Source organism: Dipodomys merriami, unplaced genomic scaffold (assembly GCF_024711535.1).
Source record: "Dipodomys merriami isolate MVZ:Mamm:240054 unplaced genomic scaffold, mDipMer1.0.p SCAF_16, whole genome shotgun sequence".
NCBI classification, from domain to species: domain Eukaryota; kingdom Metazoa; phylum Chordata; class Mammalia; order Rodentia; family Heteromyidae; genus Dipodomys; species Dipodomys merriami.
The window spans coordinates 30,476,099-30,502,176 of NW_027202937.1; the positions used below are offsets into that span (position 1 = coordinate 30,476,099).

Here is a 26,078-nt window from a genome sequence, read left to right on the forward strand (position 1 = left end):
TGTTCACTTGAGGTTGTATGCAATGGAGAAAGGGCTAGGGCTGGAAGAACCACAGAAGGAGCAGGGTCTAAGATTCCAAGAACACAATATGAGTGAAATATTCAAAGTCCAGCACCATTTGGGGGCAGAGGTTAAAGCAAGACCATAGCTTCAAAGAATAGTCTTTGAATAGAATAGCATTATCTCAAGAATTTTGTCAGCCAAGCTAGTTGTTGAATGCTTTTCATGTATGGACAATGCATTCAAGTGATCTTTGTAGATAGGGAAGGGGTCTGACTTTTGGGGCTGGTTGCTGCTTTGATCTGCTGTCTTCCAAGTAGCACCTTTGGCCTCTACCATGAGAAGCCAGAAGCCAGTGACAACTCATTCCCAAACCCAGAAAAGTCTTCAGATATTGCCAAAGAACCTCTAAAGAAGACCAATGTAAACTGTCATCCTTTGACAACTACCAGTTGGGCAGCCTTTCTAGTGGGCCAGGGATAAATGAGGTACTGGGACATAAGAATTTCTATTTTAAGACCCAGGACAGCTCCAACTCTGCTCTAACTCCACCCACCCTCTTCCATGTTAGAATTTCCCATATCTCTGAGTTTTTCTTCACATTTGAAGAGGTAGCACCTGGGATCTAATTCAGAGTTGAGGTGGATCAGAGAACCTCTATTACTAATGTGCTGCTGCTGCTGCTTCTGCTGCTGCTGGTCTAACAAGCACACCTTGAGTTGAAGACCCAAGTGCTGTTTACAAGGCTGATTCTTCAGGGAACCCTGGCTGTTGGAATGGTGCTTCCAAGCCCTGGCCTAATGTGAGCACCAATTGTAGATATTTTGAAAAATAATGATATTAGGGCCATGTAGCCCCGTGATCGAAGCCCTTGCTTAGTAACACCCAACACATCAAGATTTAAAAAAAAAGACAAAACAAAATAAAAAAAATATTAGTGTCTGTGTCTCCATGATTAGTGTTATTGATCTGGGTTGGGATCCACATCCTAGGCCCCCACAAATCCCCAGGACATGTGAGGCAAAGGCAAGATTGAGAAGTCTGTACAGGAGGGCTAGCTCAGCCACAGCCTGCCCAACCCCCAACTCACCTCCAGAAGCACTGTCCAAGATAAAGGCCTTCTCTGGACTCCTTAGGGCCAAGGGTTGCCACAGATCCAACACAGACATGAGCATCCTACCTCTATGATGAGAATGGGGAAATGGTCTATTGCCAGTGTATCAGGCTAAACTGACCTGTCTCTGCATAAGTGACCTCATGAGACTATGGACTTTAATAACTTCCAAAGGAAGTAAGCATCTTTAGCAACAGCTAGACGTTGGGGTGGAAGACAGTGAACGTGTCCTGTGTGTGAATGTGTATGGATTCTATGGTTATGGATGAGGATGGAGGTGTAAGCCACACAGTCACCTGCTGGGAGTGCCAGCAGATGGGCAGTACAGGTCCCATGCCTGGGCTTGGCTTGCAGAAGGACTGCTCCTTGACATCCAGAACCTTAGGGAAAATGGAAGTGATGGGGAAAGTGGGTCAGAACTGCAAAGTACAAGGTCATCATCTTCAGCCCAGATGGTGATTGGAGAGGACACAAGGCTCTTCCTCATCACCCATGTCATCCTTCATGGCTTGTCCCAACACCTAAAACTAGCAGCAGTGCCTTGAGGAAACAAGCTAGTGTTTGGCCCATAGGTCCTCTAAATAGAGATGGGGGAGGGGCTGCTGAAAGCATTTAGAGGCCTTGGACTTCACTACTCTACTTCTGCCTGTGGGCAGGGTCCCCACTCAGATCAAAGTGGCCTCTGTCATGACTCCTTGGTCCTCCACTTTAAATAGCCACTTTGCCACACAAAAGGCAATGTTTGGAAAACTGGGCACATTTTCACTTGCAAGGCTTCACTGAATACTAAATTTCTAGCACATTCTTTCTTTCCCCACAAAGCGTGGGTGTTTGTCCCTGAATGGCTCTTTGTTCCATTTCCTTTGACCTTTGATGGGTTCCTGGTGACTGAAGTATGAATGAAGGAAGGACAGGGGAACCAAACGCAATGAAGACCCTACATTTGGTCTTGATGACACTTGTTTGCTTTTCTTTCCAGTCAAGAAAGAGGAGGTGCTGGTCAGAGCAGGCGAGTACATGAGCCAGCTGCTGGAGCAAGCCTTCCTGCACTTTTTTGTCACTGCTCGAGTCAATGAATCCATGGATATTCTGGCAAAGCAGAAGTCTGTTGTGCTGACCATCCCCAAGGTTATCATCAAGGTCAGTTCTAGCATCTCCTCTCAGACAAGAGAAAGAGGCAAGGTTGTGGATTAGGTGTGTGTGTGTGTGTGTGTGTGTGTGTGTGTGTGTGTGTGTGTGTGTGTGTGTGTGTGTGTGTGTGTGTGTGTGTGTGTGGTGTGTGTGTGTTCCCTGCTTCAAAAAAATGATGGAGCTAGGATCCTCTTTCTGTTCTTTGAAAGAAGCACATCCACTATATATATATATATATATATAGTCACATATATATAACACTCCTCTCCAGATTTAAATATATAGATGTGACTGCAGATATAAATATAACCTGTGGATATAAACACACTTGTGGAGGAAGAAAAAGCTGTATAATGGATACAGAGACTTAGAATTCTCAGTGTCTCCAGAATAAAGTGGGTCAGGCAAGCCATATGCTGAGTAGACGGCCTGCCTCACCCCATCTGCATTTGGGGCAGTTACACTGCTCACCATGGTATAATTTATCCACTGGGATGCAGAAACTGACCACTGCAGCTGGACGACACTGGTTGATGAAGGGTTTTTACATATCTATGTCTTTTACATATTTTCACATATCTATATCTATATCTTTTACAGCCAGATGAAGAAATAGACATTTTCCAATATTCCACAGAATTCCTTCCTCCTTTTCCTGTCATTAGCCCCATCACCTGCCACCAATGTGGCCACTATGCTGACCTCTGCAGGTTTGTTTTCCCATTTGACCAACTGTTCTAATGGCTTCTCTCCAAATGCCCAAGACATCCATGGCCCACATCTGTAGCATAGCTGTATAGTCCTAACTGTAGCTCCTGGTGTCATCAATAGCCAGCCTCATCCCTAAGACCTCTTCCTACCCTGAAAGCAAGAGTCAGAGCTTTGGACAGAGACTCTGGGAGGTAATATCTTACATCAATCCTAATCTGGGGCTTAGAGACCTTGCCCAGTGTCTGGAGAACTTTGTCCTTGAAGTGATCAGGAATCACAGATCCTGCTAAGCTATATTCTGCTGGGTAGTAAATAGGTTAGAGTTGTAAAAAGCCTGTCATATTTAAATGGCCTTAGACATGGTGACAAAGGGTACCCAGCAAGGAGTGGGCGTTGTTTCTTTTAAACTCTTTGTTGTGAGTCATTTTCAATGCTAGTAACTGTTGTATGGTATTCAAAATGGCAGCTTTCTTGAGTACTTACTGGATTCTAGACGCTATTATCAAAGCATTTTACATGCACTGTTGCATTTTCAACACTCAATAACCCCAGAAGGTAGGGAATACTAACATCTCCATTCTGCACATGATAAAACTGAAGAACAGAGAAGTTGGGCTTTACTGCAGAATCAGAAACAAATGCAAAGCAGGGAAGTAAGCATTAGGGTTGCTCCAGACGTGTCATGTGTGAGGCTGCAAATTCAATAGCAAGAGGCACAGGAAACAGGGGAAGCCATAATAAGGCACATCGGTCATGAGATATTCCACTGGGCCTCTCCTAGCCCTGTGGTAGAGGGAGCAGGGCCCTTGCCTATACTCAGTACTGAACCTTTAGCACCAGAGGCCAGGTCCTGTGTGCTTACTTGATTACAAAGTGATGGTTTGTCCCTGCAGAGGTCTCAGGGAAAACCTTTCCATGCTGTGAAGAGTTCAAGCCACAGCATAAAATAGAATTTAATTGCACCACTGATAATAAACTGGATGTATGAAGGCAACTGATACCTTTGATCTTTCAGGCATTGCTAATTTGAAAGGCTGTTCATTTCTTCTGACTTTCCCTATAGATTAGTTTAATGCCCCCAGGGGATGAGCAGAAACACCTTATTCAACAAGGATGCTGGTTCTGGAGGAATCTGATTTAGAGTTAAGGAGATTTGATTCGACTGAGAATTCAGTGTGGGACAGAAAGAAATTTCTAGCTTCTCTTCAAAAAAGGGAAGATGAGGCCTTGTTACATGAGCCTTAACAATTAACTTGCTTAAGCCTAGGATAAACAAAACAGGGATCCAAGAGATGATCCTAAGGAAAATGCTACTCCAGTGTCACTCAGCTGTGACAGGTCACCACACTCCATACTCTGGCTTGTAAAAGACAAAGAACTGAACACTACTTAACCTACAGAGCTAAGGTGTGTAGACTGCAGCACTCAGCTGGAAAACACTCATGGGGGAAGGTGGACCTGAGGAAAACAGAGGAAGGGAGAAAGGGAAGAGAAGTTGGAGAGGAGGAGAGAACAGTAAGAAAATACCACGTGTTACATAGGAGACATCAGGGAAATGAGTCAGAGAAATGGCACAAAACAAGAGTTGGAGAATGAACTAGATATACTAAAAGCACAAAACCCATGGCAGCTCAGAGGCCTAGAATTCTGCAGGATGTGTCCCAAAATTCAAGAAAATGCAGCTATGGTTTGCAAAGCACAGTTATATTGGGCGATCAGGTCTTCATTGTCATATTTAGAACTCATTACCATCCTAAAAGGTTGGGATGAAGTCTTCATTTTACAGAGACCCAGAGAGAACCGAACTTTGTAGCATAGTTTTCAATACATGGGCCCTGGAATTGAACTGCTGACTTCAGAGCTTCTTTCTACACATAGTATCTGCTTACCTATGGGTAAATGGTAGGACCTCTCAGATCCTGTCTTCTCATTTGGACAGTAAATGTTTGCAAGGTTCACTTCAATGAATGCCCAATGTCTGCATGACAATAAACAACAGGTATACATTGGTGCTTGTTATTGCAATTGTGCTTGTTCATAATTGACTGACCCATAATCACACCTGAGCAGGAAAGAGAAAAACCTCTAACTCAGGTTCTTCTCATTGTGCAGGTAACCATTAGACTGTGTGGCTCCAATCATGGGATCCTCATAGGAAGTAGGGGTAGTGACCACCTAAAGAATGGTTTATATGGGCTGGGAAGGTGGCTCAGTGGTAGGGTGCTTGCTTCGCATGCAAGAGGACCTGGGTTCGATTCCTCAGCACCACATAAACAGAGAAAAACCAGAAGTGGCACTGTGGCTCAAGTGATAGAGTGCTATACTTGAGCTGAAGAGCTGAAGGACAGCGCTCAGGCCCAGAGTTCAAGTTCCATGACTGACAAAAAAAATTTTTAATGGTTTATGTGTTTTAAAAGAGGAGTAGTCTCAAGAGTTGGAATGGAGCAGAAACAATCTAGAACTAAGGATGCATAAGGATAGATAATCTCCCTTGAATGGATATTATTTATCCAGGAGATATGGTCAAAAGATTATTCCAGATACAAAGAAAAGATGAAGGGGGAAGAGATGGAGGAAGAAGAGGATGAGATAGACAAAGAGGAAGAGGAGAAGGAGAGGAGGAGGAAGAAGAGGAGGAGGAGGAAGAAGAGGAAGAAAATGCAAGAACAAGGGCAAGGGGGGGATATTAGAAACAGCAAGAAGCTGACCTCTGGAATACAGGTTAACCTGAGAAAGGCAGTTTAGGGCCATTTTGAGATAAGCCTGAAATTTGTGGGTGAGAGCTTTGTGGTTGAATATGTGAACAATTAGGCTCCAGTGAAAATTTCAGAGCTTGACTTAAAAATGAGTTATAATCATGGGGACCTTGGCATGCTATGTCTCTCCTCTCTTCTCTTTCTCTCTCCTCTCTCTCTTCTCCTCTGTCATCTAGTTTCCTCTATCTCCTCTCTTCCCTCCTCTGTCTCTCATTCTCCTATCTCTCTTCAAAGTCTCTGCCCATTGCTTCTATGACTCTCCAAATCAGCCTTGCCACTAGAATTGCCCAGAAAATAGAATCTAGCTGTTCTTATCCAATTCCCTTTCAAAAGCAAGCTTCAGTAGGGCACCAGTGACTTACTCACACCTGTAATCCTAGCTACTCAGGTGCCTGAGCTCTGAGGATCAAAGCTCTGTCAGCCTGAACAGAAAAAAAATTCATGAGACTCTTATCTCTAATTAAACACCAAAAAGCCAGAAGGGGAGCTTTGGTTCATGCTGTAGAGTACCATCCTTGAGAAAAAGAGTTAAGGGATAATACCCAGGCCCTGAGTTCAAACCCCAGTATCAGCTCACCATCACACACACACACACACACACACACACACACACACACACACACACACACACACACACACACACACACAGAAAGTCTCAACTAATCTGGAATCATATTGGGTCTACTTATCTGCGTTCAAATCACCATTAACAAAAATATGTAGCCTAGTGGCCACATCTTCTCGTGTCTTGATGGACTCCATCTTGGGTGGCAGTGAAGATGGAGTTTGTTCACAATTAACTACTCTCAGTATCCACCATGCTTGAGTCACAGTATGAGCTTCATATGGGAAATGTCAGGGAGAAGCATTCATTAAACTTTCATGAGCATACAGCTCTTTCTCTGTGCTATCAAAATATTTTGATGAGAAAAATATATTTTATTAAAAGCAGACATGAAATTTTTCTCTGCTTTTCCATGTGTTGGTTTTTTTCAGCTGCTTTAAGTCAGGAAAAAGCTTTTTAACACTTTGTTAATGAACAACTGGTTTATGGAGGGGAGGGGTTGAGAGAGAGAGGAGGGAGAGGAGAGAGGAGGGAAGGGAGGGAGAGGGAGAAAGAAGAGAGAGAGAGAGAGAGAAAGAGAGAGAGAGAGAGAGAGGAGCCAAAGTCTCAATATCCCCTTTAATGGCACACTCCCAATGTCCCAATGACCTAAATTCTGCCCACTAGGCCCCACTTTCCCCCACCCCCCTCCCACCGGAAGTGTCTCAGGCTCTGACTAACACAAAAACATTTAAGATCCAAACCATAGTACTCTCCATGTCTCCAGCCAAGCCTGTTCTTTCTCTAGCTTCTCTGTGTGTCTAGGACCCTGTCCTAGACACCAGGATTCAGTCCTGGCCTGCCCTTCAAAGGGAGGCCAAGAACAGGAAAAACAGGAGAAAGTTAAGCATCTCTACTTTTCCCGGACTCTCTTCTCTGCACCCAAGAAACTGAAGCCACATCAGCCCCACAAAGAAACTGAGTGAAGAGGATCTCTTGGGCATCCAGGCAATGTTGTCTCCCTTTCAGCTTCAGATGCAGTAAATGCTAGTGTATTTCAGAGGATCCATCATCTGAAGATTACGCTGAATCATTCCAATAACTGCATAAAACTTTAAGGCCCAGAGAGCTCAAGTGATTTTCTCAAGGCCAAGGTGTCAGCTCCGGGGCTTCAGATCCAGAGTCCAACTTGCTTTCCCTTCAACCTCACATGAAATAATATTGCTGTGTATGAATCAACATTCAACACGCACGTGCTTACCAGACGGCACAGGTATGTCCCTCACACAGTCCCAGGTCATCTATGAGGAAAGTAAAAGACACCTGAGTGGTTGTGCCAGGAGGGCATCTTGAGAAGATAGAGCTTACTTCCCCAGAGGGCCCCACGGGAGGCACTTCCAGCTTCACATAATCCAGGTGCTACCTGCTCCCATCCAGAGCCAGTTGGTTATGGAGACCGATCACCCCGAATCATACGGTGAGTGCCCTCAGTCAGCCAGGAGGGCACGTCGTAGCTCCTCTTCTTTGAAGAGACCCTGACACTGAGCAAACACTTCCTTCTCTCCCATCAACACAGCTGTGCATCTTTGTGCATTTCAGAAGGAAAATCAAACATTGAAGATACCTAAAACCTAATTTTCTCTATGTATTTACTGTTTGTCATTTTTTAACTAAAAAGAACAAAACAAAACATGCACACAAAGCGAAACATCTAGGATGACCAATCCCATCTACCTGTCATATAATTCCATTATGTTTGGGCTACTAGATAGTCTTTTTAAAATGTTATCTCCATACTAGCTCTAAATAGAAATTTCTATTACCATCAAGTGGTATACATCAAGTCTCCAAGTCCACCTTGTCCCATTGTACTCGCATAGGGACCTAATTCTTTCCTCCAGAAAGTCAAAAAGAAAGAGATGGGTGGTAGCCATGTTTTCAAATTTAGTTCAGGGTTGGCTTGTAATCCTTGTTCTCAATGAATGGTTTAGTGATGACATAAAAAGCTAACACTGCCAATGATTCTACAGTAGATTTCAGAAAAGTGAAGAAGCTATTCTTGCAAAAGAAAGTTACTATTTTTTTATCACTCATCTGTCAGTGTAGGGAGTGTTTAAAGAAAAAAAAAAGCTAGATTTATAACCGGGTTGGTTCTGCCAGTTTATTGCCCCTACAAGCATTTTACTTTTAATCTAAATTTTGGTTCATGTCAATATAATGGGGAATAATAATGTCTACCTCCAAGTCTGTAAGGCCATATGAATGCAAGAAAATAATGTAAGGAAAATGATAAGCAGAGTGCCTGCATCACTAAGTTAAACACTAAATAAATATAGATTACTTCTTTTATTACTATTATGAAGTGGGAAAATCAGGTCCAGCATGCACCATCTTGTCCACATGGTGGTAGGGTCTGGCATCTTGTCTTCATGGTGGGAGAAGGTGAAGCCACCATCTCCCAGGTGATGGGCGTGCCTGAATCCCTGAAGACAGGGGCAGGGACTTGGCTGATAGGTTACTAAACCTGTCGGTCCAGTGCCTGGGACTAGAGTATCCTGTGACCCTGCCCCTGACCTGACCCTATTTAGACCCTAACCAGCTCAGGTGCCATTATGCCATGCCATGTGTCCCCATGTTCATGTCCTATGTCCCATCTCCTGGCTCTTCTTCAGTCACCATGGCATCACACTTCAGCTCTCCATTGGAACTGACTTAGTTTGTTGGTATTGTTTTTGTTCTTTCTTTCCTCTCTAGCTTTCATGACTCAGTTTGCTAACAGGGTTAAGTTTATTTGCTTGCTGTTGGTCTTTGAGATAGGAGTCCACCATGCAGTAGCCGGCTTTTTAATAAAGACTCCCAATTCGAACTTTCTAAGTGTGGTTTCTCTGTTTTCTCACTGTGCAAGTAGTAGTAGTAGTAGTAGTAGTGAGCAAAGTCCAGATAGGGTAGGGTTAAGCAATAGTCTGTACCAGATGGTGTTTATATCTCATATGCTCATTGTATGAACTCAAGCAAGTTAAATAACTTCTTCGTACCTCAGTGTCCTCATCTGCAAAATGAATACCCATAGTATCCAGCCCACAGGTTTGCAAGACTAAGAACAGCACAAGTGCTGGAGCCAAGGGATGAGAGTTTACAAATAAGCAGTTGGTTCATACCTGCAGTGACCATTGCACAAGTAGGAGGGAAGAAATTCAATTTCCAGTAATATACTGAAGACATGATTGAAAGCAGTTGAAATAAGGACTGCTAGGTGAATTCAATAAATTGTGTGAATCAAATTGCCAACTTCATTCATTTTCACTGTCTCAAATTTTTTTCCTTCCTGTTAGTTTGAGTTTTGAATAGGTATGCATTTTGTAAAGTGTATGTTCAGTAGAAGACAGTATTTCCTTCCAAAAAAAAGTGTGTGTGTGTGTGTGTGTGTGTGTGTGTGTGTGTGTGTGTGTGTGTGTGTGTGTGTTAGTGACTGTTTACCAGAAAATCGAAGTAGCTTCTCACTATCATGAAATGTATGAAAGACAAGAACTTGGTGTGTCAATATTGGTGAATGGAGGGCTGGGAAGGTGGCTCAGTGGTAGAGTGCTTGCTTTGCATGCATGAGGCCCTGGGTTCCATTCCTCAGCACCACATAAGCAAAAAGAAAAAAAAAGCCAGAAGTGGTGCTGTGGCTCAAGTGGTAGAGTGCTAGCCTTGAGCTGAAGAGCTGAGGGACAGCGCCCAGGCCCAGAGTTCAGGCCCACGACCAGACCCCCCCAAAAAATGTGTGTGTGTGTGTGTGTGTGTGTGTGTGTGTGTGTGTGTGTGTGTGAATGGAATTTAATTGGGAAAGATATCGTATTACAGATTTTTAAAGAGAAAATATCAAAGCCTTCAAATTATGTGTTGTGTCTTCAGACATAATACTGTTTGTCTGGCTATGTAATAGCCCTGTGTTGCCTAAATTTTCCCTTTATTTAAAGTATTATGAGAACAGGAAAGGTTAGAAATATGATTGTGCTGATGAGGAATTGTTTTACGGGACCAAAGTAAAGGGAGCCATGCAGAATTCTGGAAAAACCCAAGGCAAACAGGCCTTTTCTCCATAAAAATAGTCACTGATCTCAGTTTCATGGTCATTACAGCATGTATCTGTGCTTTAGCATCTTCTGAGTCAACACGTGGTATGGAAACACTGTGTGGAGGCTTCATGTTCCTCAGGAAGTGAGAAGTAACACCTCCATTTAAGTTTCTCAAGCAGGGACATTGGCTAAATTTTTCTCCCGAGGTAGTTGGAGCTTGGAAGCTTCAATATCATCTCAGTGGTTAGGGAGAGGAAGGTTAAATTCTGTGTGCAGGAAACAAATGTCAGGAAAGAGACACTGAGTTAGTTAGTTGCCAAAGAAACAGCACAACTAACTGACTAGTCAGGGGCTCCTCTTTAATCTCCACATCTCTCCCCATCTTTCCCCTAACTCCAGTGTTGGGGAAGTCTAGGCAGTGCTGATACACCTCTGCTTCCAGATAATCACCGAGATAAAATTTGGCTGGCTTGTTAAGTCTGGGAATAGAATAGTTTGGAATGCTTTGCTATTGCTGAATATGTTGTCTTTTCCTGCTTCTCTGGCCATGTTGCCCTGAGCAATTAGTCCAGGCTTTTTTCATTACAGTTGTGCACTTGCGTGCTAAACTGATCATAGCTTCACATTCTCATGTACAAAACTTACTTTTTTATTTCTCTGAACTGGTTTTCTCTTTCATAAAATGTAATGCCAGCAACAGTAGTCCTTGTCCTTCTTAAGAGACAACTACTATTCTATTATCATTGAGTTCCTGAGTTCCTTAGAGTTAATACAAGCTCAGCCTTGGTATTATGAGGCTCATGTGAAAATGTGTGTGAATGATGGTCCTTAGCTGGAGCTGGTTCTTAGCGATCAATAAGAGTGCTGGAAACAAATGCATTCAAGTTTCCACCACCTAGGAAAATAATTAGGGGTGGGTTGTTTTAAAGTCTCCACTGGTTGAAGTACTGACTTTCCCACCCTGCCCCCAGGCATACAATCCTCCTTCTTTGAGGGTGCCTGCTGCTGTCAACTCAGTGACCTTCCTCTGTCACCTCTAATCACCTGAACCCATTTCTCTGCCCACTGCCCCTCAGGAAATAAGAGCATGACTGTGATAAATACAGGGGACTGACAAAAAAAAAGTTCACTATTCTGCTAGGCTTTGTGAAGAATCACATAGACATGAATTTCCTTACAAACCATGACTTGCAGACTAAAGCCCTAGAAGTGCCCTGCTCCTTCACTCTATTCTTTTTAAAAAATGATTCATTCCTGTGTGTGCTCTCCTAGAGAGCTAGAGAAATGATGTGTAATGATGGCTGGCTGTTGCAGAGAAAATTCAAGTAACCAGAAAATTCCATTTTTAAACAATTTATCTAGCTTAACGAGTATTTATGAGGGACTGGCTAAGAACTGAGAGTTAGAAGTAGACTAAAATCTAAGGTAAGTAAACTACCCAGGGCGTTGTTACTCTAAAGGAACCCAAGCTATAATGTATTCTGTCCTTTCCATGAACCCAGTAAGTTGCTTTATGTGTAGTATTTCATTCCATCCCATTCCAATAAAGAGACTTACCATCATCACCACTGCCACCATCATCACTATCATCGTCATCATCATCCTCATCACCATTATCATCATCACCACATCATCACTATCTCCAGTATTAGCATCATCTTGTTTTCAAGTGACATGATCTTGTATGGATCCACCTACTTGCCTAACATAGACCCTAAACAGATAAAGAGATTCTAGAACCATTTGGCTATTTTCCAGCACTAGGAAAGCACATACATAAAAGTGTGAGAAAAATGTTGCTGTTTTTAATGTATTGTGTGATATTTTGTTTCTTTTGTATGTTCTTCCCCATATGGTATATCCCCTGTAGTCACTGTATTTGATTTTGGTACCCTGCATCTTGTATATACATTTATCTAGTTTGGAGAGGGGAAGGGGGAATAACAAAATGCTGGAAAAAAGAGGCACAGGATGACCCATTGCAACAATGATACTCACACAAGACACTATGTTGGCAATGAACTTTACATCTTCGGGAGGGGGAGAAAAAATGGGGGAGGGGAGGGGAGGGAAGAGATAGTAGGAGTAAAACAAAGGAGGGAGTAACAATGTTCAACAAGAAATGTACTCATTATCTTACTCATGTAACTGCAACCCCTCTGTACAGCATCTTTACAATAATATAAAATGTTTAAAAAAAGTGTGAGGCACATAGCAAACACAGCATAATGGATAATAATAATGATAATAACGTGATAATGATAATAACATTTTGCATATATCATCTCATAGAAACAGCCATCTTGTTTTAGAGACAAGAAAACTGAGTCTCAGAAAGTTGTAAACATCATTAGTAAACATCAAAGCTGGTCAAACTCTTGTCATCTCATGTGATGCTTGTCACATGAGATCGTTTTCAGAGTTGTTATGAATAAGCTTATCCACAAATAGCGTTATATCTTTCTGGACTCAGATGAAACCTCTTTCCCCTGAGTTTCCCTGAACTGGCGAGTCCTCCAGTTCAAGTTCAACTTCTTGAAGAAGGAGACTCTCTGTCTCCTTTAGACATCTTTCCTCCTGGGAAGGAAGAAGGCACAAGCCCTCCAAAGCATTTCTCATCTCTTGAACACGGTAATCCCCCACATCCTGGCAGGAAATGTGAGTCCTCTCCAGCATCAGCGTTCATTTGGCCACCATGACTGAGGCAATCTGTGACTACATAGAATGCACTCACTCCCACCTCCCACTGATAGAACAGCCCATGGCTATGGCTATTAACCTGAGCTCTAATGAGGGTAGTTTATATAATAAGGGGAGAAATGTAATTCTAATTAGCAATTTCCCATCCTTTCCTCCGTAGGTATCTCCCAGTCAAAACAATATGTTCTTCTCTTCACCTTGGCTACATTGCCAAAGTAAATAAATAACCATACTGTAAAACTAAGGAAAATGGCTAAGGAGACAGGGAGAAAGAAAGGAGATAGCAGAAAAGTTTTCTTTCTAACTGATGAACTGTGCTCTTCCTTGACTTGTTTCTTAGGTCCGCGGTGCTGCCATGGTTGGTTCTGACATGGTTGTGACTGTTGAGTTCACCAACCCTTTAGATGAAAGTTTGCAAAATGTCTGGATGCACTTGGAAGGTCCTGGAGTGATTAGACCTAAGAGGAAGATGTTCCGGTAAGTACTGAGAGGGAGCCGGGAAGGCAATGTGGGGCATGGAAGCTCTCCTTCTCTATCAGTTTTTTCCACTCATACATCTAATCCCCAATGAAAATGAGAAGCTGCTACCTCTTTATGGACAACGCCTGTGGGGCATAGAATAAAGGGTTGGATGACCAGCACTTCCATCACTGAATCTTCACACCGCCCTCAAAGAGATAAGATTCAATTATCAGCTGGGGAATTTGAAGCATTAGAGTTTATTTTACCCCTATGTTGTGCAGCTTATGTGAACCGAGTCAAAATTCAGATTCAAGGTGACTAATCCCAGAACTTTTGTTCTGGTTAATACTATTCTACTTCCCTTATATATCAATCTACTAATATTCATTAAGTACCCACAATGTGTCAGGTGTAACACTAAAAGATGGCCACTTTTTTTAAGTTCTTTCCAACTCCACTTCTCAGATTTTACAACCCATTCACTATCTAGAACGGTTACTCTCAGTTGCTTTTCTTTCCTTTGAACTATATATAAAGAGACTTTCAGCTCCCTCCTTTTGAACTAAAAAGAGACTTGGCTCCATCCTAAGGACCAAAGACTACCTCAAACTCTGTAATAATATGAATAGAAGGCCAACTACTGATGGCTCATACTTGTAATCCTAGCTATTCAAGAGGCTGAGATCTGAGGATATTGTCTCAAAGCCAGTCCAGGTAGAAAAGTCGGTGAGGCACTTATCTCTAATTAGCCAGCAAAAAGCCCAAGCAGAGATATGGCTCAAGTGGTAAAGTACCAGCCTTAAGCAAAAAAGCAAAAAGTTCAAAAGTAAGCACAAAATGATGATGATCATGATCATGATGATGACAGCAACTCAATTTCTTCTATACATGGAACCATAAGATTCTACCCTACCATTTGCTTCTGTTGACAAAACATCACCCAACAAGTCAGCCCATTCTATGTTCAGGTAGCTCTAATTGTATGAAAATATGTCTTTTCTTTTTTTTGGGGGGGGGGTCCAGTCGTGGGGCCTGAACTCTGGGCCTGGGTGCTGTCCCTCAGCTCTTCATCTCAAGGCTAACGTTCTACCACTTGAGCCACAGTGCCACTTCTGGCTTTTTTCTTTATGTGGTGCTGAGGAATCAAACCCAGGGCCTCAGGCATGCAAGGCAAGTGCTCTACCACTGAGCCACCTTCCCAGACCCTGAAAATATGTCTTTTCTGCCTTTCTATCCTACTAGTGATCCTAATCCCTCATCTGGCTTTCACATAATAAAGCCCATCTCTCTTCCATCTGATGACTTGCATATGTTTGCAAACAGCTGTCTCATCTTTCTTGAGTCTTCTCTGCTTGGGACCAAATTCCTGCCCTGCCTTCATCTCTCTCACCTCTAATGTGGTTTCAGCTCTCTCCCTTTTCCACACACTCCAATTTGTCAGTGTTCCTCTTAAAGTGTGACACTCAGAATGGAGCCCAATCTTTGAGCTTTATTACTTTCATTTCTGCTGCAAATAAGTCCCTGTCAGCATCAATCAATCGAGCACATTTCTTTGGGATGACCTTCTAAGGGATAAAGGAAGTGGAGGACTTTGCAAACTATCTTATGACCCACAATGTAAGGAATTTTCCCAGTGTCCTCTATGGAAGTTACCATAGGCTGTAAACTCTAGGACTGTGACAGGTTTCATTCACCTTCTGGGACATCTTTATTGCTCCCAAAGGGTTCTCAGTATTTCTTTCCAACTCCAGCACCCACAGCTTCTGCACTCTGTCTTTTAAGAAAATGCCTTATTGTATATGCAATACACAGCAGAGAAAATAATTTGAATGCTTTTTTTTAAAAAATTCAAACACAAGACATAGCCACCTCCCTGTTCTAATAAGAAATTTTCAGGGGGAAAAAAAGAATTAAATTAGAAATCAAGCCTAGCTAGAGGGAGAGGTCAGCAGTAATAGCCTTGCTTTCGTCAGAAATGACAGCCTCACTCACCCATTCTCACACCTTCCCACTCAAATCAGATGCAAGAATCACTCAGGCAAAGTGAAACATGTCTCCTCTTCCCAACAGCCCCCCGCTGTGTCTAATTTCTCCTTCTCAAACAGTAGCCTGGCAAACTTTTTCTGAGGGTACCAGAACCTCCCACTACCTTTATACCATGATTATCCCACCTTGTCAAGGCCAACTCATCTGCTATAATTTAGTAAGTGATCCCCAAAAGTCCATATGTAAGAGCATGGTCTACAGGGTGGTGGCATTGGAGATGCTGTGGAATTTAAAGAGCTGGAGCTCAGTAGGTCTTCAGGTCCTTGGGTATATGTCCTTGAAGAGGATTATGGGATTCTCTCTCTCCCTCTCTTTCCCTCTCTCTTTCTCCCTCCCCCCCTCCCTTCCCTCCCCACCCTTTCTGGCTTAAGAGGTGAGTGCTTGTTCCAACGGATGCTCCCACCATAATGTGCCACCCCTACTAAAGGCCCAACTCCACAGGGATGCCCAATTTTTTACTTTAACCTCTAAAGCTATAAGCTTTAGAGGGGTGGGGGAACTTCTTTTTACTTCATAAGTAATCTGTGTCAGACAGTTCATCATAGTGCTGAAAAATGGACTGATTCAGAATGAAAAGGTGCATTATGTGTTAGAACAGATGAAGCCTTACATAGTGTGATGGCTCGTCATATGGGAAACACAGGACTCAAAGTACATCAAGGGTCAAGATGTTTTGCTTATTGTTAAGATCTGACATTGAAGTGAGCAAAGTGGGATAAATCAGGGAAGGGATGGACCGGGCCATTCCCCCACATGGACATGAGGAAGATATCCCACCCACACCCTGGCTCCAGGTACTATTAGCACTTACTACTACTAATACATAGGTTTGGGGAAGATGGGTCACAGACAAGCAAGGGCCCCGATTTTGACAGTTCAGGCTTCTACAATAGAAATACCACTAGTGGGGTTGCTGAAATGATAGACCCTTATAGATCACATATCTGGAGCCTAGGAAGGCCAAGATCAAGGAACCCTCCAATTGGGTTCCTGCTGAGAGCTCTCTCCCTGGCTTGAGCACAGTCCTCTCCTCACCATGTCCTCACATGGCAGAGTTGGAGAGTGGGCAGGATCTCTGTTACTCTTCTTCTAAAGGCATGGATCCCATCATGATGACCTCGTCCCCACTATCTTCATCTTTCCCCCAAATTTCCTCTTAAATATCACCACATGGGAAGTTAGGACTTCCACATGAATTTTGGAAAGACAACAAATGTTCAAACAGTAATACTTCTTAGTCTCTCTTGGGAACTCAGATCTACTATGGAATCTCCCCCAGGCAAAGAGAGATTTATTTCTCAGAGATGGTCAGAAATGGAGAGAGGGTAGGGGAAAGCATGGCATAGAAAACTCGTTTTATCTAGACTTGGCTTAGCTCTTTGGAGCAAACACTGCTTTCTGTTTCCTCTTGACTTTGGCACAGACCTTTATAACTGAGACCTGAGCCAGAAAGAGCCCACTTCCATATGGCCAGATAATTAGAAACACTCTACTGTGCCTAATGTTGCTGAGATCTGAACTAGCAGTGCCAGCTCCATGTAACAACTTAGACCCCCTAGAAAGTGCCTTTCTATAAAACCAACCAATCCATCCACCCATACATGCAGTCTTAGTAGCTTGTATCGAGAAGATAGGAGGTCTCAAGCCTAAGGCAGAGGGCCTGGAAGGTAGTTGCTGGGGAACAAGAAATTGGAACCACGCCTGTGGCAATGCTGTATCTTAGTCTTCATTCAGGTTGGAATCATTGGACTCTGGAGTGGATTTTCCCCTCTCATTCCCCACTGCCTCCTTGCCTATCTTACATTCTCAAAAGGCTCTGTTTCTACAGATTCTTAGCTTTTAAGTTTCTACAGCCTGATACTTCCAGAATATCAAAGAATTCCTCTTTCAGGCTCATTTTTCTACTTCTAAAAATAATCAGGTTCATTGAGTTATTTCAAGAGAAACCCCTCCCCCAAACTTTATGGTTTGGGTTTAAGCCTTAAATTTCTCAAGTAAGACAGAAACTAAGAGGCAGATACCCATAAAACAAACACTAAGTCATTACAGTTTATTGTAATAATAATCCCATTTGCCAATGTGCATTCAAAATGATAGATGGCTAGTGTCTCCCAATGACTCAGCACATTATTGAGAACCATTTATCACAACATCTGTCCCCAGTAAATAGGGTTATTTCAACATTTATTCCGCTTACCAAAATGACAAAAAGCTTTTTCTCTCTTTCTGATATGCAATTTCCAGTATATAATAATGGCATCTTCATGTCTGAGCATTTTTGCTGGCCTCCAGCATCATACAGCTTGTTTTAGGAATAAGCAATTGCTGAGACACAGCTCAAGATTTAGCTCCTGTTTGAGGCCATTTCTTATGCTCACACAGCTCAGATCCTCAGGCAGGATAACTTTCACAATGTGCTTCTGGTTGATCACATGGGAAACCAGGGGAGAGAAAATGAAATGGATCTGAGTAAAAGAGCACAGCTGCTTTGAAATCAATGTCTTAGAACAGAATACAATCTGGAGTTCTTTTACAGAGAGAACCACAAAGGTGGAGGTGATAGTAATAATAGATATTAGCATTGCCATCATAATAATGCATCTTGAACTGCCAGTAAGGACAGTTACCAATACTAACTACCCCGAACCTCTTCTCCCCCATGTAATATTTAACAGTGTTCACCTTTTACAAGCGAAAAAGACCACATGAGATAAATGTTCTTCAAACTTTAATTATAAAATCAATTAACACGGCTTGAAATTTTAAGTTAAGTTGTATGTATGTGTGTGGTTTTTATTTTTTACATAATTCTAGCTACTCAGGAGGCTGAGATCTAGAAGATTCTAGTTAGAGACCAACCTGGCAGAAAACTCCACTAAACTCCACATCCAAAATAATCAACTAAAGCAGAGCTGGAGATATGGCTCAAATGGTAGAGCACCAGCTGAGCAAGCATAAGTCCCTAAATTCAAACCCCAGTACTGTCTGAAAAGAAGAACATTAACAAATGCCAAATTGATTTGAGTGTTTTAGATTTTTAGTATTGAAGTCAATGCCTGAATGCCCCTACAGAGAACTCCCAAGATTGTCTCATTGCCACAGAAAGGAGAGAGATGATTCCTTATTTAGTATCTGGATTTCTGAAATCTGGGGCCTTTACTAAACTTTTTTATTTTTATTTTTGCTGGTCCTGCTCAAGGGTACTGTTCTACTACTTGAGCCACAGCTCTAATTTTGGCTGTTAGAGATAGGAATCTCATGGACTTTCCTGCTAGGACTGGCTTTGAATCTCAACCTCAGATCTCAGCCTCCTCACAGGTGTAAGCCACTAGTGCCCAGACTTTTCATTATTCTTTCTTGACTCCAGTTGTCCCTACTGTCCCAGTTGCTTTAGCATGCTCCTGCATCCTGGATGCTGGTGGGGGCAGTAGGATTCTTGTCTGCCTCAGCCATTTATATCAGCCCTATAATCTTCAAGAAGCTTATTTGTGTCTTCAAAATGCCCTTTTCTTATCTGTAATCTGGGGAATTAGAAAGCCTTCTTTACTGAATGAGTGGAGGAAATGCAATGCTAAACCTTACCTTGCTAATTCTCTTTTCCTGCTTGAGTCTCATTCTTTACCTTTCTATTTACCTGAATACAACCTCCTTGGAAAGACCTGGGAAGCCCTGGTCTCTTATGTTCCTAAACAGCATTTATTTTAACTCAACCACACTGGTGTGGTGCAGATACTAGCCATACTCCAGGTCCACTCACCACCAGGGGAAGAAAGCATGACACAGAATCTAGCCTACTCACTATTTTCACAATTGTTACTCTCAGTCCTAAATTATCAGATTTGCCCATCTATAACTAAGACATCCATGTGGTAATGTGCCCTTCAGACTGCAAGTTCACTGTAGCCCAAGGATGACCCTTGCTTCATCACCATGACACCATGATCCAGTAATATTTCATCATACAAATTCCTCTGGTGAGAGTTGTAGACAGAGCAACTGAACCTTTCCTCATCGTTATGGAAATAAACAAAGGATCTAGTACAACTAAAATGACTGTTGATATCTTCTAAGGATCCCTCCATGCCACACCCTGACCTTTGTTTGGCTCTTTGGATCATTTCATTTAAGTCCCTTAGGAGTTCTGTGGGGGTAACACAGCATAATTCCAATTTCACAGATGGGAAATCTGAGGCTTAGAACAATAACCTGAAATTATACAACTAAAAGTAATAGAATCAGGTTTTAAGCTCCAGAGCCCATGGCACTTGTAAACCACTAAACAACATTTCATTTTATTGACCCCAGGCACCAGTGATGTCTGGTCTCTTTGAATGGGTGTATCCATTCCCATTTGTCTGTCTCTCTTATAGCTCCTACTGACAACTCTAACTCTGAAATAAATCCCACCTGTAATAGTGTTCAATAGTGTTCATAAAAATATCTTGACTTGATATTCTTCATTACATAATGATCAAATACCTCCATCTTTCTGAATTCTAAGTTAGGAAGCTTGCTGGAGTATTTACAGAGGCTTTGGGTCTCTAAATTCACTGGAAGTCAAATTCAGTAAATAATCCACTTTGGTAACCTTGTAAGGACTTTGAGAATCAGCTGTACCTGTGTCATATTTGGAGCAAGTTCTACACTGTGGAGAAGCACATGGTGCAGACTGTGCTCTGGTCTTTTGATGGAAGCAGCCAGTTCTTTTGCTGAGGCAAATCATTTTCCATCCTTCACTTTGCTTCCTGATTTTCAAGCTTTCATGAAATCCACAATAGCATAATCTCTTCTACTAGCAGGAGTACAATTGGTTCTAATCTCTTCTACGGTTAGATGACAGGAGGGTCTGTGACCTTGGAGATTCTCTAGACTCCATCAGACTTCAGTCTCCTCATCTGTAAAATATGATGTTGGACTAAGTCATTTTTTCTTTTAATCCATATAATTTTCATGAATGGGCAGTTTTGAATTGGATGCTAGCAGAGTGAAAATCTTGTTGGTTGGTCCAACAGCCACACATGGTTACCACTGCTGACACAGCTATGTTCCAGCCTCTGTGCTCAGCAAAACCTTCACTTTCAGATTTAAAAAAAATAGATTAAGCATTTTTAAGAGTTACAAATGAGCACCATGTGCACTATAATTTAGGCAATAGCGAAAATTAATGAAAAAGACAAATAATTTCCCTTGCCCCTCCAAGCTCACTAGGAAATAACAATACTGGGAAGATGCACATCTTAGCAATGTATACTTAACAGTAAGGAATAGGACAGTGGTGGGATCTACCTTACTCATTGCTGATTAATCCCTGATAGGTGCCCAGTTTTTGTCAAACAAATTAGTGATTAAATAATAGCCAAACATTAGGACTCATTTATAGATTTGTGTGTGTGTGTGTGTGTGTGTGTGTGTGTGTGTGTGTGTGTGTGTATGTAAATGGGGGAGGGGAGTACTGGAAGCCACAGCTTTTGGCTTTCAGGTGGCTATTTGGAAATAAGAGTCTCATGGATAGACAAATCATTTCTAAAACATTTTTTGATTCTAACATGCTGTGACTACATAATTCCATACAAAGTCATATATATATATATATATATATATATATATATATATATATATATATATATATATATATATATATCCCTACACAAGGAATATATATAAAATATATATGGGATACATATATGTATACCCAGATAGATAGATAGATAGATAGATAGATAGATAGATAGATAGATAGATAGATAGATAGATAGATAGATAGATAGATAGAAAATGTACCATTTTGTCAGTCCTGGGGCTTGATCTCAGGGCCTGGGCACTGTCCCTGAGCTTCTTTTGCTCAAGGCTAGCACCCTACCACTTGAGCCATAGCACCACTTCTGGCTTTTTGTACCATTTTTGTCCGTCCTGGGGCTTGATCTCAGGGCCTGGGCACTGTCCCTGAGCTTCTTTTGGTCAAGGCTAGCACCCTACCCTACTTGAGCCATAGCACCACTTCTGGCTTTTTCTGTGTATATGGTACTGAGGAATTGAACCCAGGGCTTCATGCATGCTCGCCAAGCACTCTATCACTAAGCCACATTCCCAGCCCTTTATGTATCATTTCAAGACACTTGTGGTGATCATAATTTGACTTTCTTCTGTTCTCACAGAAAAAAGTTCTGTGCCAAGGCCTAAGCCAGACCACTCAGTGTATACCATGCATATCATACATGCTATGCACTAAGAACCAAAACCAAGCCGGGTGCTGGTGGCTCACGCCTGTAATCCTAGCTACTCAGGAGGCTGAGATCTGAGGATCTCAGTTCAAAGCCAGCCTGGGCAGGAAAGACCGTGAGACTCCTATCTCCAATAAACCACCAGAAAACCGGAAGTGGCACTGTAGCTCAAGTGGTAGGGCGCTTGCCTTGAGCTGAAGAGCTGAGGGACAGCGCCCAGGCCCAGAGTTCAAGCCCCATGACAGACAAAAAAAAAAAAAAAAGAACCAAAACCAAGACTCATGCAGGAATTTTTCAATACTGAGCCAATGGGCCTTGTCTTTTTTTGAGAAATAAAGCCTGTGAAACAGTGGGGATGGCTGTCATAAATGCACCTTTTGCAGAATATAGCATAAAACTCATTGTTCATTCAGAGAGCAGGGATTTGAAGCTCAGATTAGCCCATTTACTAACTGGATAACTGGTCTACATCTAACCTCCCAGATATGGAAGAGTATCCTAAAGAATGACCACAAGTATGAACGTTCACATTTTCTGCTCCCATGCTTCAATGGAAGGATGTATGAAAGCACTGCAAAGAAGTCTAAACCTAAATTTCTGATGTCCTGATTGATGTCCATTATGTTCTTGAATAGGCTTAGGAAGAGCTCAGAGCATGCATTATCCATTATCAAGATAGTTCCAGGCATTGACAACAAATAAGTAGCAGCAAGATTCATAGATAAGGGAAACCCAATTTGGTAAATAATATGGATTATAGAACAGGAAGACACTCAAAGTCAGAAGGCAGCAGGCAGATCATGTCCAGATGTGGGTCTATGGAATAAGTTCCATCCCATGGGGCTTGGCAAAAATGAATTACAATGTTAGGGCCTCGGCAAAGTCATCTGAGGCTTCGATAGAACTTTAATCCAGAAAGGAACAAGAAGACCAAAAGATGAGTCAAGACATGTCACATCAACATGGATACTGTGGAGTTAGAGGAGTCATTTTATTGGCTCAGTCCTGGGCAGGCTAGCTTGTCATATCAACTGGGGCCAGTGAATGCATCCAAGGGGAAGGATCATAGCCCACTCAAACTGTTGATAACCAACCCTACAGTGCCTCATTGACAGACCTTACTTGACAGACAACCAGGCCCTTCAGTTCTCTGGATATCACCATCAGCTTGGAGAAAGAGGGCCAATGCAAGGCTTCTCATTGTGTCTTCATCAAGGTAAGAAAATGGATCAGCCAACCTCTCCTCTCTTTTCTGTCATTTCAGTGAAATCCAGCCCAACTCCACTGTGCAGTGGGAAGAATTGTGTCGGCCTTGGGTCTCTGGCCATCGGAAGTTGATAGCCAGCATGACCAGTGACTCCCTGAGACATGTATATGGCGAGTTGGACTTGGAGATTCAAAGACGACCTTCCATTTAAATGTTCAGGAGGCTGAGATGGATCTAGGCCTTTTGGCTAAGGAAGTTCTAGTGCAAAAAACAAAAGCTGTTAAAGCTCTTACTTTAACTTAGATGCTACTGGAGAGGATCCCAGCATACACGTTTGTCAAAGTGATGCTTTTCATGCCCTTGCTATTTGCGTGGAAGTTAGTTTTGAATCACTCCCCTTTCCAAAGGTTTCTGAACATTTGCCTTAACTAAACTCTAATTAAGCTCTTATAGCTCATAAGAGGAAAAGACATCATTTATCATTGCAAATGGTTCCAGCTTCAAATATCAGAGGGTTTCCCTTAACAGTGGGATGTGCTCAGTACCTGGTCCTATTAAAAACTTTTGATTCCACATTCAATTGGAGGGGGGGTAATATATTCCCCCAAAGGAAGGGTATTTGGACCTTAGAGTTCTCCCTTTTCTTGGGATCAAGTTCTAACGTCCATGGTAGAATTTTTCCCTAGGAATTCAGCACAACATCATTTTTCTTCTTGGCAAAGCAAAGGAAAGGTCTTTCATCTTCCACCTGCAGCCAAGCAACTGCCTGCCAAATTTCACAGATTAGCTAGTGAGAAAATGTGGCCCCACATTAACAAATTGCATTTGTGGAAAACTTAATCACCTAGGAGGAGATAAGAAACCAGGTGCAATAACTCAGATATATTAAATATTGTAGTTATGTGGTATATTTTGTAGGTGTCACAGTGTGACCTGATCAGCAGGAATGAATATCCCTTACTTTTTAACCCTTTCTGGAAGGCAAAACTAGAAAGTGACAAGGCTGATTTAGAACTGGCAGAAAGGGTCTCTTTCATCAGTGTTTATACTCTCTCTCTCTCTGGGATCACCAGGTCTTTTTTTAGAGGCAGAATAAACCCAATAAGTTGGAGAAGTGAGCAGATATAGTGGCTAGATATGCAGAAAGACAGTTAGCCCCCTCTCCCATTCTCTCCTTTTCTTTAGATTGCCTGTCAAGACTATACCTCAACACTCTGGTGTTAAAAAAATAAGATCTCTTGCAAATAGCCAGCACTATGTATGACCCAAGAGCAGAGGATACTACCACCCTGTGTATTATGTTCTAAGGGTCCAACAGACAAGACTATTAGTATTTAATTGCAAAGCAGATTTAAAGTCAGAATCTCCATTCTAATACTCTGGGTATGATTTGGATCAAGGGACTAAGATTCTCAGAAAAAAAAAACTGAAGGAAGCTGGGGGAGTGGGGAGCAGCAGCAGAAATGCAATGCTATACTCTATGTAACTATGCTCTGGTCTATTTCCAAGTCTTTGAGACTGTTCCTGGACCTACAGGGCCAACCCCTGAGGGTTAGCAGATACCTGTTATGATACATCACACCTAACTCCTGCAGTCATCTCCCAGCATTTGCCAAGCCTTTCAATAAGTAGTTTTAGAATGAAATGCAGTTTACTATACTGTTAACTGGCTTAATTACTATACTGTTATTAAATAAGAATGTAATGCTTAAAATAAAATTAATCTGATTATCTTTTCATCTGCATAGAAATGATTATTGTTAATTGTCAATTCTATACACAACTAACCACAACTACTAGAGAACCCATAGACCTTCTGCCACAAGAAAACTACCTCCAGATAGGGAGACATGCATTTGTCCTTTAAAAGAAACAACTCTAATAAGTATTCTCCTCACCTCTTCTCTGCATTTTATAGACCACATTCACTCAGGGAGGAAATTTGGAGACTTAAAACCTACTGAAAAGTTTCTGTCAGTAGGAGCTTCCTCATAAGCAACCTCTTGAACCACTATGCTGACTCAGTGAACAGCCAGCAGAGACATTTCTCATCATTATCACCTGTTACAGTCTTAGAGTGGGAGGGAAAAGAAGGCAAAGTATGCACAGGAGATTTATTCTCGTGGCAGGTCTCACTGGACAACTGCAACTCAGATAGGGCCTCAGAATCCCTCTCACCTCTAGGTAGCAACTGCCAACTGATTTGGAGTTGACACTCAAGATAAAGGCCCATCATCCTTGACAGCTGGAGTTCCATATTGGCTTTTATTCTTTAACATCTTCATCAGCATGTGCTAATTGTACAAGGGAAGTTCACTATTGTGTTTGCCCTCATGAAAACATTGGAGCCTCATCACATTCACCCTCTCTATCACTTTCCCTCATCCCCTTCTTAAAACTAGACACAGAAATACCCTAACCCAGCAATACCACTCTTAGACATTTATTCAAAAGAATACACATTGGGGTACAGTAAAGCCACCTGTACAATCATGCTCATTTCTATACTATTCATCATAGCCATGGTATGGAAACAGCTTAGATGCCCCTTAATGGACAAATGGATCAAGAAAATGTGGTGTGTATGTGTGTGTATGTATGTATGTATGTATGTATGTATGTATGTATGTATATGCAAAGGAATTTTACTTTGAGATTATAACATCTGCAATGAAATGGATGAACCTGGAAAAGAAGTTAAGTGAAATAAATTAGGCCCAGAGAGACAAAGGACTCATGTCTTCTTTCATAGGTGAAAGTTAGATATAATTTATAAATATACAACTAAACATATCTGCAGTTTTATGAAAGTGTACAAAAACATATTAAATGAAATATGGTATTTGCAGGGAAGAATTCAATGGTGTAATTTCTTAGCGAAATGAGCTCACAGTCCAACAAAATGAGTATCAGGAAACTGGCACTTAAAATATGGAGTTGGAGGTCAAGAAGAGGAGGTAGATGATGAAGAGAAGAATGGAGGGAGAATGCAATCATAATATTCAATACATACTCTATAAAACTAGGAAAATTGAGGGATTGTGTTGGGAAATGAGGAAAGGGGTGACATTGGTCAAGATGCATTATACTTATACACTGAGATGTTGAATGGGAACTAACTTAAA

At 41.9% G+C, this 26,078-nt stretch overlaps 1 protein-coding gene across 1 annotated transcript in view; it reads left to right on the forward strand.

Annotated features, from left to right (window-relative positions):
- The window catches only part of F13a1 (coagulation factor XIII A chain), a 172,512-nt gene extending 147,820 nt beyond the window's left edge, over positions 1 to 24,692 (forward strand). Inside the window, exons 13-15 of the mRNA XM_070024633.1 lie at positions 2,094 to 2,254; positions 13,358 to 13,494; positions 23,011 to 24,692. Of these exons, the coding sequence (XP_069880734.1) occupies positions 2,094 to 2,254; positions 13,358 to 13,494; positions 23,011 to 23,164 (452 nt within the window). The 3' untranslated portion in view covers positions 23,165 to 24,692. The remainder of the gene's footprint in view (positions 1 to 2,093; positions 2,255 to 13,357; positions 13,495 to 23,010) is intronic.
- The last annotated feature ends 1,386 nt before the right edge of the window (positions 24,693 to 26,078 follow it).